We start from the raw sequence: 19,700 nt of genomic DNA on the forward strand, positions 1-19,700 counted from the left end.
TCCACATATCTAAGTCTAATCTTAAGTAAATGCTTTTTCATGTTAAAAAAGAGAAAGAAAAATTCTAGTATCCTCCCCTACAAAGGGAAAACCTGAGTATTTATTTCCATCCTCAAGAAATTATACCATGGAAATATTGCATTTACTAGCAGAAACTCTCTAGAGCATTAGGATCAAAATCCTACCTGCACTGGTAACAGTTCATAGAGTAATTATTTTTATCTGAAACTCTGAGCTGCTGTGGGTGGGGTTACCACATGGTACCAAACTTTGAACCAAACTAAGTGCAAAACTAGCGAAGTAGATCTAGGATTGACTGCAACTGACTCATACAACCAAGTAATGGAAACTAGAGCTGGAACCTAGTAAAAAAGAGAAAACAATCTGAGATTTGGGGCCAAACACGGAGCAGAAATGAATGGGAGAAGTCAGCTAGACTGTGGTACAAATCACGAAGGAGATAGGAATGGAGTGCTGGAAATGGAAGCTCTTGATGAGATGGGGTAAAAAGTACTAATTCTGGCATTTCCAAAGTCAAGAGTTTAAATTTGCAACCCTAACAATGACTGGAAAACTTGCATATGTTTTAGATATATGTACACGTTTATTATACGGGAGAAAGAATTTTTGCAGCATCATGTCATGTAATTAAAACCAGAAAGGGTGCTTGGACACTGAGTGTATTTGCCCTGCTCACCAATGACTTGCTAAGATGGAGAACCGAAGCAGAGAAGGGCTATGCATCTTGTCCTAGACCACCATGAATGCCTTCAGCAGAAACAGAAATCAAACTCAGATAACCTGGGTCTCAGACCTGAGCTTTAACCAAAAGGCACTCACTCTTCTTGCCTAGTGACAATTCAGAATGGATGGGACAACCTCTCCCATTCTGAAACATTGCAAGGCATCATGCCAGCAAGAATCACTGTGCAAGAGATGGGGAGTATCTGCATGCCACTGCCTGGATGGGTAAAGAGGAAGAAGAGCTGAAGGGATCTGAAATAATAGAAGCAGCAGCCTATCACATCTTTCTCTTCTGTTCTTGTCTGCTGTGAGCTGACAGACCCTCCCTGCTTCTGAAGGAATGAAGAGACTCACTATGTTATTTTGGCATTTCAAGGACCATCTCTCCATAAGACTGCCTTCCTGTACATTTCTGCCATAAGCAGAATTAGTTCTGCATAGCCTACACACAGCTCCTCTTCCCCTTAAGGGTCTAGAAACACTTAAAAACTGCAGCTTATTCCTCTGCACTGTGCATACGCAGGATTCACACAATACACACTTCTATGATGGGGATTCATTACAATCAAGGTGCAGTCTGTCAGTGACAAACTGTGTCAGTGAAACAGCAGGTCCATCCTTGCCTCCTCCTACACAAACACATCTGGACTGAACTTAATCATTGTGTCCTCCAGGTAGTCTGTCAGTGCTATCAGTGCTCCAGAAAACCCTGCAGGCCTAGGGAGTATCTCCCAGAAACCAGTGACTCTGAGATATGCAATTACATCATACCCCAGGGTACCTGAGGCTACTCTTCTTGAGGCCTGTCAAGGCTCTGTGGCGACCTAACCACTACCCAAACTTTGGACTAAACTTAGCAGTTCACTTGTGGTAGCAAAGAATTTTTGACTGCAGTCTCCCCGCTTTGCTGAACTGACAAAGTTAGCTGTATCACACAGCTCAACTCTATCTGAGCCTCCCACTCTGACTGACAGAAATACCTGGAGACTCCCTGCATGACTGTCACTGGAAATGTTACAGTTTCATCTCATTATCAGTGTTCACAGTATGGAGAAAGCCATTCTCAAAATTAACTTATGGGTGCACGGAGGAGCATCTCATTAAAGCTCAATATCTCAGCCATGATTCACTCTGTTTTGTTCCTTTTCATGCTGGCTGAAAGTACCAACTACATGGGTAGGTAAAACTGTTGCCTTGAAAAGCTCTGAGGCTGGTTACTGCGTGTGCTCCAAGGGAAAGGGAGTCACAACTGGGTTACCTTTCTCTGTGAACAGTGTGGCATATTGTTGTATATTCCTTCCTTCCTTCAGCCCCCCAAACCAGAGAGATCATAAAACACCAGTATCAGCCATGCTGGGCTGCATGCCAGGAGAATTAATGAAGTGGTGTAATAGCTCACATGGAGGCCTAGTGATTGGCAACACACTTAAAATGCATCTGCAAGGCAGGAGATCATAGTGTTGCTGCTGTGTTCTGTTTATTACAGGCACATCTCTTCCGTTCCATTGATTTCTTTATTAGTGCATTTTAAGGCCACAATGTGGGGGCTGGATCTGCTTAAAGCATGGAGGTTTGAATTCCAGCACAGCTTATGGGAAGGAAGCCTCCCTTTGAGACTGCAGATCTGGGTAACTGAGCTCAGTGCTAACAAGAACAGGAACCCTACTGAGAGGTTCCTGAGGAGTTTGAAAAATCCTACAAGGCAATTGAGGCTGCGTTGGTTTTTATAATTCCTCTTTTTTTTCTCATGGAAGTAAGGGGAACAATTTTCTGTAGAGACTATAGAGGCTTTGTGGCAACTGCAGGAAGAACTGCATTTTCTGATCTAGAGGGGAAGTTTGAAAGAAGCTGCAAGCAACAGATGTGCAGAATCACAGGATGGTTTGGATTGGAAGCAATCTTTGAAACTTAACTAGTCCAATGCCCCTGCAATGAGTAGGGATATATTCAACTAGATGAAATTTCTCAGAGCCCCACCCAACCAGACCTTGAATGTTTCCAGGGATGGGGAATCTACCATCTCTCTGGGAAATCTCTTCAGTATTTTACCACCCTCAATGTAAAAAACTTCTTTGTTGTATCTAATCCACATGGACCTTTTTGCAGTTTAAAACAATTATCCATTGTTCTACCACAACAGGTCCTGCTGGAAAGTCTGTCTTGATCTTTTTTATAGTCCTCTTTTCAGTAAAGTTTGCAATAAGGTCTCCTGGAGCCTTTTCTCTCCAGACTGAATAACCCCAACTCTCAGTCTGTCCTCATGGGGCAGATGTTACAGCCCTCCAATCACCTTCATGGCCTCCTTTGGGCCCACTTTAACACATTCATATCTTTCTTATGCTGTGGATCCCCCAAAACTGGATGCAGTGCAGGTCTCACCAGAGTAGAGCAGAGGGGCAGCATCCCCTCCCTCTTCCTGCTGGCCACGCAGCTTTGGATGCAGCCCAGAACACGTTTGGCTTTCTGGGCTGCAAGTGCACATTGCTGGGTCACATCCAGCCTTTCATCTACCAGCACCCCCAAGCCCTTCTCAGCAGCACTGCTCTGAATCCTTTCATCCCTCAGCCTGTTCTGATGATACTGTCTCCCTGCCCAAGTGCAGGGCCTTGTAATTGATCTGGGCATCACAGCTCTTGCTTTTCATCTGTGCGGCTAAGACCTCAGATCTTGAGTTGACACAGACAGGAGAGAATCAGTGGGTCCCAGCTTACCCACCAACCAGCATTCTATCATATCACGAACTTCAAATACTTTTGCTATTCATTATTCATAACTTGGAAAGCAGAGCCTGAGAGGCAGTGGCTGGGCTTTAGAGGGAACTATGATGGCTCCATCTCTACCCTAAACTGCCTTGGCCCAGAGAAGATAACAAAAATCAACTGAGGATGGGCCTGGGCTGAAGTCATCAGACTCACACTACCCAAGAAAAGTCAGTCTGCATGGGAGGAAGTGGAAATCTTCTGGTACTGTCTGTTTTCTGTGCTTGCTGTTAAAACAAATTAACACACAGCTAAAAGCTAGTGTAGTGATGCCACGCTGCAGCAGCTTGATGCAGCTGCTGCCCTTGCTACAGCTCAGTGCCACAGTCCCTGCACAGTCACCACAGCACTGAGAATTGGGGAGCATGGTCCAGTGGTGCCCAGAGGCAACTGAATTCCCATGGAAATGTCTTTAGCCTGCCCCTCCAATATTCCTCCAGGCAGGCTCCTCTGTACCTGCATTCATGCCCTGCCTGTCATTGCAAAGGACCCTGCTTCCTCCCTGTCACTCCTGCACGGGAGCTGACAGAAGCAGTATTGAGCATGAACATGAATAGCTGCATGCAAGCAGACATCCTACACAGGACATGCAAATTCCATTTCAGAACATTTTTCCATCCCTTAATATTTTTTCAAAGCCTTTTCTTAAAACAGTCAACCACTGCTTTCAGTTGTCAAAAATTATATAGCCAGTGAATGCAAACACACCAGCATATGCAGATGAATCCAAACCTGAAAGCCTTGATTTTTATATCTGTATGTGACACCTCCAGTGGCATGTTTTCACTGTAAAGCACTTAACCCCCCTTCTTTTAGCCTTCCTCTACACTACGTGCATCATATAAATTTACTGTCTCGCTGGGAAACACCAGTGCAGTGTGCAGGTCTGCAGGTCTTTACTGAAACCCTTACTATAGACAATTTCTATGTGTGGAATCTGCCCCTCATTTTTGTAATAGGCTTTGAGACACTCACCCACAACTGGTTTCTAACAAGCTGTCCCCAACCTGCAGCGATGCCATCCCGAAGTCTGCTATCCGGATGTTGTTCTTTTCATCCAGCAGTAGGTTTTCTGGTTTTAAGTCCCTGTGGCTGTAAAGAAAGGGTCAAAATGTAAATTAAATTATCTGTAACAGCTTTCCCACTCCAAAACTTGTTCTTTCCAGAATAGCATTCAACCTGTTTTACTTTAATTAATTTGTTTTTCTGTCTCAGGCAGGAGAACACACATATCCAAGATCCAATCCCTGCAGTATTCTAGACCATATCCCAGATGCCCATTCCTGATGAATGCAAGGCCTGCAGTGTCCCGACAAGAAAGGAACAGCTTCGACTTCCAGTGATACCAACAAACATGAGGGAGAAACTGAGGGAATTAGAAGGAGGAGAATGTCAGCCTGGATTTAGGGCTGGTATCCTCAATCATATGACAGCTCCTTAAGGTAGGAAGCAACACCATCAATACATTCTGTCAACAACAGGACACAAAATGAGTGATATCCAGAGAAAAAACCTTCTTGATGTAAATGCTACTGCAAACAGCTCCTAATAGGAGATGTTTACCCAGGCATAAGACTTTGAAATAATTTTGGGTGATTAGCTCTGACGGAGAAATCCCTTCAACCCAGCAGTGCCTTTAACTGAGGGTGTCAGCAGTTGGAAGGAGAGAGAGGATTCCCTCCTTTCCATCAAAGCTTGATTCTCTTATTATTTGTCAACATCACAACAGCCAGGCAGCCACAACCTTCATGATGGCAACTCCTGCTCCAAATCATATATTGACAAATTTATTAATTTCCACTGCTCACAGCCAAAACCACTGTGCACCCATGTCTGCTTCTAAGTACTCAGGTGATTCTGTACAACTATAACACTTGATTTTATATCTAAAGTCAAAAATTGTGCACAAAATTCGTGATGAATGTGCCTTTTTTTCCTTTTAATTTGCAGCTTGGAAAGTCAGAGAGATGAGAGAAGCACTTCAGGTAGATGAAAGAAAAAGCTCTTTTCTTGGTTTTGCTTATGAGTAGGCAAAACTACTCTGATAATCAAAGGTCTAAATAGCAGCACCCAAACAGGCAGGACTGCCAGCTTCCGTGGAGAGGCAGAACACACACCTGCGGGACATCCAACAACACTGAGTGTCAGGCAAACAACACCCACTTGCAAAAACTTACAACTAAAAGCAGTCACTCTGACCAGAAACCAAACTCAGCAAAAGAACCAGGCAGAGAATAGTCAAGTGACACCAATCATGGAAGGCAAGCTTATCTTTGTTCCATTTCCTCTTCATTTTCAAAGACATTACTCTAACACTCCTCATGCATGCAAGTGTAATTCTACCCCTGCAAAAATATAAAGGTGGAGAGTCTCTTCCTTCTCAGAGCAACATGAGCAGCATGACAAGGTCTTGGAAATTAGATCCTCTGATCTGAAGTGGAATGATTGGTTAAGAGACAACTTGTAAATAATGCAGGTAAATTCTGTGTAAAACCGGAGCACATAGTCATAGGATACCTGAGGACTGTAACAATTATTTCCAAAGGAGACTCCCAACAAAACAGCACATATTCAAAGCAGTTACTGATCATTCACCTTACTGAGACCTATGATTTGTTCTCTCTTTTTAAAATTTAGTCTCCGATCTTGCATAAATATGATGAACCCTGCGTGTTAAAATGGCCTTGTTCACAATGAGAAAACAAGCCAGTGGGTAATAATTGTGATTCAGATTTGTGCACATTTTCATATGCAAATGCAAAAGGTGCTTTATCCAATCTGTATTTCTCATAGAAATTCAAGGTTTGAGATAAAAGAGACAGAAGACTTACTAGCTTTATAATAACCATCAAGACAACCATAACTAGTTGACAAAAAATGCAGGAGGTGAGTGACAAGGAAAGGTTCCAAAGGCAGTGAATGACCAGTTAATGACCAGGAAAAGAATACCTGAATGTCATCAAGGACAGCAGTCCCAGACAAAGGCAAGATTATCAACACCTGCCAAAATTTAATATACTACAGCTCCAGCAGTGAAATGGAGTATAATGGAGTGAAGAGCCCACAGTTCTAAGGCAAGTGTGGAAAGCTGGATGCTAATGAGATGGTAGTGTGTAATTTCAACCCTTCCCCCACCAGACATCCTAGACAGTTCTCATCTTATGACTGCTTTCATTAATGGGAAGACCTCATCCAGCTGGGGAGGTGTGCTGCAGTTCCCCTGTCTGAGGACCAGTGCTCAGGGGCAGGTAACAGCCCCTGTGAAGTGAGTGCTGCTTGTTTGATGCTATGAACCAAGAAACCTCCCCACAGCTCAAGCTGAGTGAGTGTCCTGCTGCTGTGCAGTTTCTCAGTGACTTTAGCTGTCTTTCAATCTTGGCAATTGCTCCTGGCTGACTGCTGAACACATACATGGTATAGAGGTTAAGGGTGCTGCTGCCTGTGCCTGTTGCACTGTTTATGCACTGCATGATATGGTATGATTCATATATCCAGTCTATAGCAGGAACACACTTGACATGTGACTTTTGTGCCTAAAAATTGAATCCTTTGCTTATCCTCAAATTGTGTGGCTCATTTAGAGAGTAGGAATGACCAAGGTGGAGCACAACCTAAGCACAGGATGTTCACAAGCCTGGATGTACACTCACAACAAAATTTCTTATTTCACGAACATGGTGCAGCTAAAGGAAATGCAAAAATGTTCCCTTTCCATGGCTGAAAGCTTCCAGCCTTGGCAGATCTGCCACAGGCCCCAGCTGGAGCACAACGTATGTGAATCTTGAACCAGCCCCACTTCCAGACGACTTCCAGAGAGGCAGTGAAAGGGAAAGGACAACACCTTTGAAAATCAGGACAATATTCAATCATGGAGTCTCCTTCTCCCCATGTCATCCTGTCTTCTCTGCAGCTGGGATCCACAACACAGCTTTAGCACTGGGTTTTTAAGGAGACTCAAGTGAGGAAATTAGGTTCCTATAAGTTGACATGTATTTTATGGGTTTTTTTGAATCACTGCAAGAGAGGAAAAAGGGAGTACCACCATCCACATTCCACACACGGAGTAAGCTTCATTTCACTGTGCTGCACATTGTTTGTCCATGAATGATCAGTCTGATGGAGGTCTTTAGGCAGAGGTGCTAACCCAGCTCCCAGTGAGCACTTTGAAAGCCTTAAGTTGGGGATCTGGGGATCTGTGGGACTGAGATAGTATGTATGAAAGTAAAACTGGAGTAGCAACAGACCATAATGTGTTTAAATTTTCTCTCCTCTCCTCTCCTCTCCTCTCCTCTCCTCTCCTCTCCTCTCCTCTCCTCTCCTCTCCTCTCCTCTCCTCTCCTCTCCTCTCCTCTCCTCTCCTCTCCTCTCCTCTCCTCTCCTCTCCTCTCCTCTCCTCTCCTCTCCTCTCCTCTCCTCTCCTCTCCTCTCCTCTCCTCTCCTCTCCTCTCCTCTCCTCTCCTCTCCTCTCCTCTCCTCTCCTCTCCTCTCCTCTCCTCTCCTCCTCCCCTCTCCTCTCCCTCTTCTCTTCCTCTTCTGTTCCTTTCTCTTCTTTCTCTTCTATTTCTCTTCTCTTTCAGATACTCATCAAAATAAAACCAAGAAAACTTATCAGCTCTCCACTATAGAAATGATCACTTCACTGAGCAGAGAGGAAAATTGTTACATTTATGGGTGCCTGGCCCCCAAAATACAAGAACAGTTTTGATACAGCAATTTTGCATCTCACTGACCCTTCTCCATCCCTTTTTCAAGACAGTCTCTAGTGCCCAGTATGGATGGTTAGCCAAGGAATTACATGGCAGCCTGAGCACGGATTTTGTATTTTGGCAGCACTGCTTTCAGAGATCAGGGTGCCAGTGGGATCAGGCAGTACTTGCATATTCATCCACAAGAGGATTATATGCCCCAGTGAAAATTTTCCTTTAGCTGGAGCATTTCTCTGATATCCACCTTTGGGCCACTTTGAATTTGCCGAGGCAGCATCCTGGGGATAGGAGTGAGGCCAGGAGTTTGCACCAGAGTGGCAGAACCAGCATCGCTGCCACTGGGAAAGAGACTTCCTCTCTGCATTTGCATTTCTCATCTTTGTATTGACAGCTTTTCAAATGCCAGGGGGAAAGGAGAGGAACACGTGGGAATAGGGAAAGCTTGTTATAATTTACCTAAGAGCCCAGAAGCCTGGATTGCCTAATGCAGTCACATTTGAAAAGAATTCTCTTGTGCCAAAATGAAACAAAACAAAACAAAACAAAAATCCCACTGTATGTGATAATTACTTGGCATTAATGGAACAGTGCAAAGTAAATGCATTTAATTTGGTTCCATTCCAGCTGGTCTCTCTGGCTCTCCATGTCTTACATGACCGCATCAACTCCTCTCTCTGCAGGTGAACAGAGGACTCGTTACCCTTTCCTTGTTCTAAAGGCTCTAAAGCTGTAGGGGCTTTATCAAATGGCTGGAAAACCAGAAGAGAAGAAAGCAGCTTCTTTTTCTCACAAACACAGCAAACCCTCCAATTGAGCCCTGCGTACGCTGAGCAGGAATGTGAAAGAGAAATGCAGGACCACAGAAGAAGTCAGTGTGACCCTGATCCACAGTGGCCACGACTCCCAGAGCTCCTCAACCAAGACAACAGCACAAGAAGTCAGCCTCCGGAGCCAGCGTCCAGTGGCTTTTGAAGGGAGAGCATGTGATTGAAAGGGAGCCATGGAGCAAGCCATGGCAGAAGGAGCACACGCTACAGACTCTCTGCCACATCCCTCTTTCACAGGTTACAACAAAGGCTTTACAATTTCTTTGCAGCGTAAGATGCATTTAGAGAGAGCTCTGAAAAAACTGTTCCATGGAAATGGGCACCATTCTTGGAGATGGTGCAAAGAAAATGAAAGGCACAGATATGCATTAACATGTTCCAGCTTCCCACTTACACATTGGCCATGCTTGCTTTCTATTCAGAGCCAGAGATGCTGTTCAGACAATTCCTTTAGTTTCCTCCGGTGCTCTTCCAGTTTGTCCTCCTGCTCTGAGAATAGCCCTGTACCTGTACTGCAGCAACTGCAGAAGAAACACACTCTGCCTGTCACCCAGGGCTGCCACAATTCTCATGTAGACAGACTCTAGATCTTGGATTCAAAGGAGCTGTCACCTGGCATGAGATGACAAACGAAGCCATTATTTTAAAGTGATGTTTGAGCTGAAACGTTCGTATCAGTTTCTATGACAACTCATTGTAGGTCACAGATTTCTAACCCAAGAAACCTCTTAATTGGAGTAGTTGCAGGTCATTTGTACTAATCAAATTGTTGGCTACTTTGCAAATGCTTTTGTTTCCGACCCCAAGCTCTCAGAAGGGCCAGACCACAGAATAATTGTTTTTTAGTATGCCTCTTAAAGTGCCTGATGTGATGCAAATAACTTATCAGTAAAAATTATTAGCATGAGAAGCATTATTTTGAACTTCATGAGCAAAAAAAGCCTTTAATCTTATTTTCTCTTGCTTCTGCAAATCGAATCCAAACATGTAAGTTGTATCTACTTACAGAAGATTCTTGGTTTATAGCCATGGTTGCTATGCTCAAATTTAGTAAGTTTTCATAGAATTCTGCAGAACAAGTAAATATAATTCCAGCTAGGAAAAAGGACATCATCTATAAACATATCAGGAGTTCTGGGGAAGGGTTTGTATGCATAAAATGTTGCTTGCTTTTAAACAATTATTTCCATCGATCCATTAAAATATATAGTTTCTCCCTGCCAACCTCTCCTCAAAGCATATATTCATGTATTTCAAAGCCAGAACAGCCTGTCAGGTCTGATCAGCACTGCTGCACTTCCCAGAAAATGTTACCTGGTTGTGCTTACAGTAAGACTATGCCAGTTTTGAGTTTCCAGTGGCTTACATTAAAAAGAAATCTTACAAAAATACATGTTCCCTGACTTTAGCTGAGCTGGTAACTTTGCCTTTGGCATCGCAGCTGCTGCATTTGACGGGTTTTCTCCGGTTCCCTGTACAAGGGATATCTGAAAATTCTTCACCGTTTTACAGTGAGTCTTGGGCACAGAACTGAAACTCCTGGATTCAGGTGATGAATGGTGATTATCAGCTTTCAACAGGGGAAAAATGCACCTTTCTTGCTTCTGATGGTCTGAAAGAAAATTGGAACACTCAAGTACCAGGAAAAAAAAAACCCCAAACCAGTAACTAATCTTATTAAATTCCTCTATTTGTAGACCAGTTTCACATCTGGAGGCCTTGAGTCACGATTTCAAAGTGTCCATCTGCTGCAGTCTTCAGCATTTGACAGACTGTCCCTGCAGAACAACCCGGCACGCTCCTTATAAATGAACAGGGCAGAGCAGGAGTTAGGAGGAGGGTGGCACTACATGGCAGAACATGGATGGCACCTGGCGTTCTTCAGCTCCCTCTGTTTCTCAGAGACACCCCAGATTTCTCCCTAAAGCCTGCTTCCATTGCTGACAGTGCTCTGCAGCTTCCGCCTGCAGGAATACACCAAGGATTTTGGCACCACTGCTGTGAAATCTCGAGGCATTGTTTTCCGGGGAGCCTTCCCGTGCCCGCGCTGAGGGAGGAGACGAGGCAGAGCCAAACAAAGCTGTTATTCCGTGCTCAGCCCTCCCGGCCCCACACTGCCCACGCAGGCACCGCACACACTCCAAGCATCCTCCTTGTGTGTGCTCAAACAAGCACAGCCCCGGGCAAGGAAACGAGAGAGGGCCCTCATAATTGTCACTTATCAATATTCATAAAGAACCCGCCTTAACCCCTCTTGTGCACGCTCAGGGGGAAAAAAAAGAAACACAAAACGAAACGCAACCAAAATAAAAATAAAATGAAATAATCACCTCCCTGCTCATTACCGCAGGGGATTTCCTCTCAATGTCACCACTGCCCTGCGCAGTAATTGGCATTATCTGTTATCTCTGAAGCCATAATAAGGTTTGCCACGGGGCATTTTCTGTAATCATATTTTTATTTGTCAGCCGGCGAGCCGCAGACAGCGCGGCGGAGCCGGGCCGGGCCGCGGGCGCGCGGCGGGGCAGGGGCCGCGCGGCGCCAATGGCGGCTCGCGCCGGTGATGTCACGCGCAGCCAATGAGGCGGCGGCGAGCCCGCCCCGCCCGGCGCTGCAGCATTCCCCACAGACACGGCAGCGGGCTCTGCCCGGGGACCGCGCTCCGCACCTCGGCCCTCCAGCGCGGATTCCCGCAGAAAATGCACCCGGGCACTCAGCCAGCTGCGAGCTGCCCCGCACTGCGGGGGCAGCGCGTTCAAAAGGGGCTCTTGGCTCGGGGCACCCGGCGTGGGTACCCTAAAGGCCCTGAATTTAGGAGAGCAGACACCCAGTGCGAGGTGAACGGCACCTTAGGCAAACGCCACCGCTTATGTCCAAAGAAAACTTCCCAAGCTCGGACGGGCTAACACGGATGTCCGGGGAAGCTCAGGTGCCCGTGGCGTTCCCTGCGCGGCTGCTCGGCGCGCCCGCCCCGGGCACTGCAGCACGGTGCAGAGCCCTGGGAGCGCAGCGAAGGGCTGCAAGGAGAAGCGATAATGCCGCATCACTGAGCCAAGGGCTCGCCGGCTCAGGGCAGCCGCGAGGCAGCACAGATCCCAGGTGATATCCCGTGGTGGCCTGGTGCCACTCGTGCCTGGCGTGGCACGGGGATATGCACACAAAGTCCTCAGAGGACCCTACAATGCCTTAGCCATAAGCGTTCCCCCATGGCCAACCTGCACCACCAAACCCCCTAAGTGACTGCACCACACAGTGAAGTACATCAAACATTCCCCCATTGTTTCCAGTAAGTAAGAACAGGAAGCACATAACATTTTTCAAACAAGACTCAGACTCAAGCTCTGCACCTATTCTGCTTGCTTTTCTCAGCTGCCTGTTTAAAAACACCTCTCAGACAGAGGCAATCTCTCCACACAGCAGCAGCAGGAGCTTTTTACTGACGGGAGGGGGATTGGGGAATCCTTTCTGAATCTTTGGTCCAGGAACGCTGTTTCTATCAATGCATTTTGAGCAGTGAATGCTGAATGTGGTTACATGCTGCTGTTAAAGTAAGCCACAGGTATTTTGCAGTGTTTTGGGATGTAGAGGAAGAAGATGAGACTATTATATGGGTCTGGGGACACCAGGCTATCAATCTATTCTGCCAGTAGGCTGGAGGCACCCACATTTAGTCATTAAGCAAAGCAGAAGCCTTCATTTTTCAATGTGGTCATAACTGGATAACCTGGCTGATGAGATGATTTGTCATTTCACTGCCCCACAACAGGACAAGGTCAGGCTTCATTGCTTAGGAAAGCACATTAAGTTTTACACTCACATATATATTTATGCACGCTCTGATTTTCTGATAACTGTCCAGAATACGGCACAGAATATAACACAGACCACGTGAGTCTCACAGTGACCTGGAGGCAGAGCTTAGGATTTACTGCTAACTTAGCCAGCACTAGATGCTCGTCAGGTGGGAGTTAGCAGGGAGATCGGATTTACTTTCAAACAAGACTACTGCCCACAATCCAATACATTTAACAGAGGAAAACGGATTCCTCAAGAGAGACATGCATCTGTCTAGAAAATTTCACAGTGTTAAACCTGCAGAAATGCTTGTCTGTCTGTCTGTGAGCCTCACCATGATCCTCACTCAGTTTATTAAAGTCTCCCAGATCCAGAGGTGTCCATAACAAGTCCAAAGGACTAGCATGTATGTGCGTATATGAGGACTTCAGTAGAAACTTCTATCCCAATGGAGATTGTGGTTTCTCTGGAATATTCATTTAGAAGCATAAATAATTTCTCTTCAGCTGTACTTAAACATTTTTGAGTGTTGTTGGATTGGATCCCTTAAGTGTTAAGCCAAGTAGAGAACAGAAATATGTATGTATGCAGTCCACCAGTGGTTACACTGCCCAGTGTAAAAAATAACAGGTCTACAACCTGCCAAGGATCATGCTGGTTCTAAGGAGGTCATGATCACTCAGTGCAGTTGAATATCAGGGAGTTAAAACTGTGGAATTCACAGAATAAAACTGGCCAGAGGTCACTGCCAACAGAGAAAACTTAGATCTAGTTAGGGCATGCAATCTGCTCTTTGCTTCTCTGGGAATTTCTCTGGCTATTGTAACTCTGCCTGTGTCAGGTAGGCATTGTCCTCAAGACCTTCTCACCCAGATCCACCACCTTTGAACTGCCTCCTCTGCTAAAAGTATGCTGTTATACTCTTCTTACACAGTATACTCCTCTTAATATATCTTCAAGAAAGGCTCTTCTTTCCCTTTCCATTTATTAGAAATATGCTCTCTTACAGATCACTATATCCTGCTGAAATGACTCAGAGATATAGGGGGAGGGGGCTAGAAGAGCAAGTTAAATATTTAAACATCCATTTTCACTGTGGCCATCTGGTTTGTGAGTTTTCAGCACAGAACTGGGGGCACAGAAAATCCCTGTATGGGTACTGAGAAGCAACCACACAATGATTATGCAAATCCAGCTACTGCAGTATCTCTGAGTGGTCCTTGGCCTCCTGGAGTGGGAGATCTATGGCTGGCTGTGGCTTTGGAGAAGCAGCCACGAAGACATAATGTAAATGTTCTCCAGCCAATCCAAATGCAAGGAGCTGCATTTGTGAGAAATGAGCAGGCAGTTATGGGTCAGCAGCTGTACAGAAACTCTTGTGCTCAGACTGATTGCAACAACCTGATTTCAGTATAATTTAAATTATCTCAACTTGCTGAAGATGAAAGAGAAACCGGTCCAATATAAAACGGCACCTGAATGCACAGGTTAAATACACTCCATGGTTAAATAATATGATAGAGTCAGTAAGAAAATTCTTCCCTACTGGAAAGGAAATTAAAGGCAACAGTGACTCAAATGCCCAGAGGGGACTCAGTAAAGGTTGCCAAAAGCCAGCAGGTTTCCAAAAACTGAAGGGAACCATAAAATGACTGCTGTATTTGCAGTTGTCCCAGGTTTCTTCAGGGATTCATTTTGATACAATGTATGTAGTTCTTAGTTATTAGTAAGTGCCACAAAAATTATGGAAATAAAACTTTTCCTCGGTGGTTTTGGTTTTCCTGTTTAAAGCATTCCCTGCAAATTAATTCTTCCCCAGTGAGAAATGACGGACAATCTTTTCCATGAGAAGTCTGTCTGTGACTGGTACACTGTCTCACACATGGACAAGAATTAAAAAATACAGTGGCTTTTCCCCCAGTGTTTTTAGAGCTTTACAACATCAGTTACTCAAAATTAAAAGTTTCAAGGCAGGATCTGTTTATTATGTAGCAGGGAACTCCTGTTGGAAATGGCTGTACTCACCATATTGAATGACTATGGCAGAAGTCTAAAGCAGAGATGATTTGTCGGAAGAACTTCCTGGCTTCTTTTGGTGTCAATCTTCCCTTTTTTACGAGATAGTCGAAGAGCTCCCCACCTGACACATGTTCTAGCACCAAATACCTAGAAAAACACAGAGCCAGAATTTTGTAAGTACGTGATCACACCAGCCCCCTCACACTCACAGTTATATACAAACACTTCTGTTTATACCAAGTCAAGGGGAACACTTCCAGAAATAACAGTGGAAGAGAATTGGAATTTTAAAATGAGGAGTGATTAATATGTTTAACAGCGTTCTGCAAACTTCACACCTGCCATAGTTGCATTCAGTGTCCAATGGCATAGCAAGACATAATCAGGAAGCTAAAAATTACTCCAAAGACCAGGAGGGGAAGCAGAAAATAATCAGGTATAAGCTTCCACAGCAGATCTCAAAGCTACAGTGGAGTAAGACTCTGTACCAAGAAGCCTCAGGACCTTTAACCAAGCTGACAATTCTTTTATAAAGCTGTGGCAAAGCTGCAGTCAGACAGAACCAGACAGATGTCAACAAACCAGAATGATTTAAGAAAAGGTGAACAATGTACATTATTTAAAAAAACCAAACCAAACCAAACAAACAAACAAAAACCAAAAAAACACAAAAAAACCCCACCAAAGAAAACCACCTACATGTGTGTGCAGCCTATAGAAAAGCTTAACTTTTGCTGCTGAACAGCAGTGATTTGCTGGAGCAGCTGCCTGGCTTTGCAACTCACAGGTGAAAAATGTGGCACTGAGTGAATACATGTGGCACAAGGGGGGCCTAGGAGCAGGAGAGGAAGCTCCTGACCTCCCATAGCACTTGTGGCAGTCATAGAGCGAAGAGGGAAACCTTCAGAAGGAAAAGACTTGCCATGGAGGGACTATCTTGTTGTTTTAAGTAGGGCTAATGAAAGGAGCCAAGCAAAGGCAAACCATATAAATCTCTGCAAATGTTGCCTAATGGTGGGAGTGACAGTTTTCCCAGGGACGTGGCAGGAACACCATCAACTGAATCCTTTAAAAACAAACAAGTTTGTGTGTACTTCTCAGTCCCTGCCTCCCAACAGCACAGCAGACCATACTGAACTGTATGTGCACCATGATCCCTCAACGCTTTGCTTTACAGCAGAATAGTTTTACTACCAGAATTAATCCAATTCCTCAAATTTGAGTGGACAATGAAGAATAATTAATCCAGGATACTGTCTTTTCTGTACCTCAAGCAGCATAATTCCAAGGAAATTTCTGAATTTGAAATGAAAAATGGGGAAGATTAATATAAATTTGGGGTCTTAATTAGTCGTGTTTTCAACATTTCCAAAAAGCTAGGGCATTGGAAGGACTAAAAGCAGTTGTGAGGAACATAAAGCTTGCTCCATGATAATGGCATTAGCCTTGAAGTTGCAAAAGTGGGACCTGAGCTCCTGGTCCATCATCATCTCCTGTGTATCTTCCATGTGTCAGTTCCCAGCTACCAGAAGGAGAAAGCACTTCCCTGCCTTACAGAAAGAGACATTGATATTGTCTTGCCAGCTAAATAAGTACTAAAAGAACACAAAAATTGGACAAAACCATAAAATTATAAACTTGGGGGGATTAAAATTGTACTTTTGCATTTTTTGATCAAAGTCAAGATAGTTAAAAGAAACACAGTCATATTGACTTTTCAAAAATTAAAATCGATTAAAAAAGAGAAAAATCTTAACTTGAAAATCCCATTTGGACTATGTGAGTTATCTTCTTTCCAAACCAATGAGTAGTTGCCCAACTGTCTGCTGGGTACACCCTGGCAATTTGGAGATCACTGCTTATAGACATGACATTTTTTGAGCAAGTCATTCAAACACAGAAGAAAGCTGACACCCAGAAGCCACGGGCAATGGGGTGTCCACATTGTCAAGTCCCAATCCTTGGTTCCTAAGCCTTGGCTAACAGACAGTCTGGTAAGGTTTGCTGTAGAATTCATTCTGTCTCTCATATTAGAGACAGATCTGGCTAACTATCCAATATGGCAGACCCAATTCTGGCATACAATCAATCCTAAAATTCTTCTTGACAGGTTGCTGTCTCACTGTGCCCAGCAGAAGCTGGATACAGCAGTGCATCTTGCCTCCAAAATTCAAACTGCTAGCTGCTTTCTTCTTCTGGGAGGTGTCTTACAAAGATGATTGCAGTTACAGACGTACAGAACACCCTCCACACTGGCTTCAAACAAACAGTTTTTGAAAAATACAGACCCAGCATTTCTGTCACCCACAGCAGGAACTGCGAAGCAATTTATTTTCATCAACTTCATCTTATTAAAAACACTCAACAAAAATGCACTGACATGTTGTATGAAAAATAAAACAAATGGAAAGACAGGGAACATTTACAAGGTTATTCATTTTTTGCTTGCCACCTAGAAGCACTAGGTATAATAATGGAAATGAACAGGGGAGAGCATTTGAAAAAGATTTGTGCCTATGACAAGTCAAGGGACACAGAGAAGCACAGACGATGTATTCTGATCTGACAAAGCCCCAACGTGACATGAGTGAGAAGGATGACAAACACATTCCTCAGTGGTTGAGTGCAAGAAAGAAATGCTGCAGGGATCATTCCACAAGCACTACGTGCCTAAGCTGCAGCTAGGATGTGTGAGCTCAGGTTGTTATCTGCCAGCCCTATTCCCTCTAGTACCTTGTGGGGTTTTTTAGGAGAGCCCCCAGCTAGGGGATTTTCTGTTAAACAAGGGCATAATTCAGCACCTGCTCCCATCTCTGTGCAAGGCAACATTCTGCTGGCACATTACATGGCACAGTAGTAGTACACTTGTTCTTTCCAAACAGACTGACAAGAGGGGTTTAAACATTTCCAAGCGTTGCACTGGTTCTAAGCACCACTGGATGGTTCCACAAACTCCACTAAGTGCTGCATATCTGTATCTACCCATCTGTGTGTGTGTGAGTGTGCCTAAGTGACTCCACAGAAGAAGAGAACAAACACTCTGAAAAGCCAGAGAAAGCAAAGCAAAGAAAGAACATTATTCCCTGGGCTGGAAAATAAGATGTACAGACACTACATCTTTCCTGAATCCATGGCACAGAAAAGAATCCAAATCTTCTGTGATCACATCACCATCTAAAATCCTTTACTTTGGCAAAGTGCTATAGGATTGGAAGCATGCTAATGCCAGCTCTTGGAGGATCTAGGAAAAGGTAAATAACACATAGCCTGTAGGGGAGAAAAACACTAAGAAGCATTTTCATGAGTCTCCCTTCCCTTTTATCTTTCCCAGATATGACAGGTCTTCATTATAGTACTACTTTTCCAATTTATTCCAAGCAAGCAAGCAAGTTCTGAAAATCCCAGAATAGTAACCAGAATTTCTCTCGTATTACATTTTGAGATGAAAAGCAACTTATTGGTGAATGAAATTTTGGGGTTTTTTTAATCCCGTCTGTGTAAGGTTGACAGCACCAGTCTTTCTTTGCATTGTAAAAATGTCAGAAAACTGTTGTGTAATAGCCATTGCAAGGAGGTTCAGGGAAAGGAAAGACCCAGTCTCTGGCTGGCAGCGTGTGCACTACGTGCTGGGACGATACAGACAGGACCTATGTTAGGACAAAAGACTCTCTAAGAGCAGCTAGCTCTCACATGTTGGATGCTCTGGACACACCCCAACTCTGCCAATCCTTGCATTTCACATGAGAGAAGAAGTTTTAACAAGCATTAACCTCCTGTTCTTTACTGACAGGGAACTGTGAAGCCAAGTGACTTGTCCAGGGTTACAGTCACCCAGTATGAGAGCTGGGATTAGCACCTGTGCTCCCTTGTGTTTTCTATTCCATGCTGTCCCCACCACCAATTTCCCCTTTGCCTGCTAGGACACTGGAAAAGCCAGAAAACAGCAAGGTTCTGCAACTCAGTATGAAGCCAAGTGTACGTTAAAAATAAAGTCTCAATTACTCTTTCCTCACTTGGATATATTCTCTAGGAGGCTGCAAATATTCTCACAGGCCACAGCTCACTTTCATACACACCAAGGTCCACGTCCTGCATTATTTTCTCATATCCCTGCTACAAGCCAAGACATGAAACTAAATATCTCCAGTGGAGTTTAAGTGCTTGAGGAAGACAAGACTTTGCTGTTTCAAAGCAAAGAAGCTGAATACTAAATACAAGAATAATTGTGTTGATTGGAGAGGAGCAGAAAGATTGCATCCAGCAGCATTCTGTCTATTCCCTTTGCCATTTTTCCATCTGCATCCCATCATCACCACCTTCTCAATAAGATTCTGAGTTCCTAACCTCAGATGACCCACTACATACCATCAGAGATGCAAGCTTAGAATAAACCTAGGCTTCTTTCTTTCTTTTTGGTTCATTTTATTTATTCTTTCAGGAACCAAAACAGTGCATCATCAGTTTTCTTCAGCTCCTTCCTGAAGGCTGTTTTTTTGCTGAGATGCTGGACAGCAGCTTGGACTTCTCATTCCCAACAGTTGCTTTGTGTGTGGGATTGTAAACTGGTTTTGTCCCATTCTTTTCCAGTGCCAGAACAGCAAGGACTCCTCCATGATTAGATAGATTACTGTTGCACTACTCTCCTACCATTTAAAATGGCAAAAAAAAAAAGACACTTTCATGATTATTTCTCCTTTCCATCTGGTGGACTACGTCACACCTTCTTAAAAGGTGCCTTTGCCCATGCTCTAGGGAGCTTGAGGAATAACTGAGAGAGCCCTCACTGAGGCAAGGCAGCTATATGCTACCTCCAGATCAGAACTGTAACTAAAGAAACAGGCTGGCTCTGA

General features: G+C 44.2%; 1 protein-coding gene across 12 annotated transcripts in view; it reads right to left on the reverse strand.

Moving 5' to 3' along the window:
- BRSK2 (BR serine/threonine kinase 2) overlaps window positions 1-19,700 on the reverse strand; it is a 304,023-nt gene that overhangs the window by 75,786 nt on the left and 208,537 nt on the right. For all 12 annotated transcript variants that reach the window (XM_063398200.1, XM_063398199.1, XM_063398205.1 and 9 more), the window contains exons 4-5: window positions 14,857-14,997; window positions 4,479-4,595 (exon numbers count right to left, since the gene is read on the reverse strand). In XM_063398200.1, coding sequence (XP_063254270.1) covers window positions 4,479-4,595; window positions 14,857-14,997 — 258 coding nt within the window. The remainder of the gene's footprint in view (window positions 1-4,478; window positions 4,596-14,856; window positions 14,998-19,700) is intronic.

This window comes from Prinia subflava, chromosome 5 (genome assembly GCF_021018805.1).
Source record: "Prinia subflava isolate CZ2003 ecotype Zambia chromosome 5, Cam_Psub_1.2, whole genome shotgun sequence".
Classification (NCBI taxonomy): domain Eukaryota; kingdom Metazoa; phylum Chordata; class Aves; order Passeriformes; family Cisticolidae; genus Prinia; species Prinia subflava.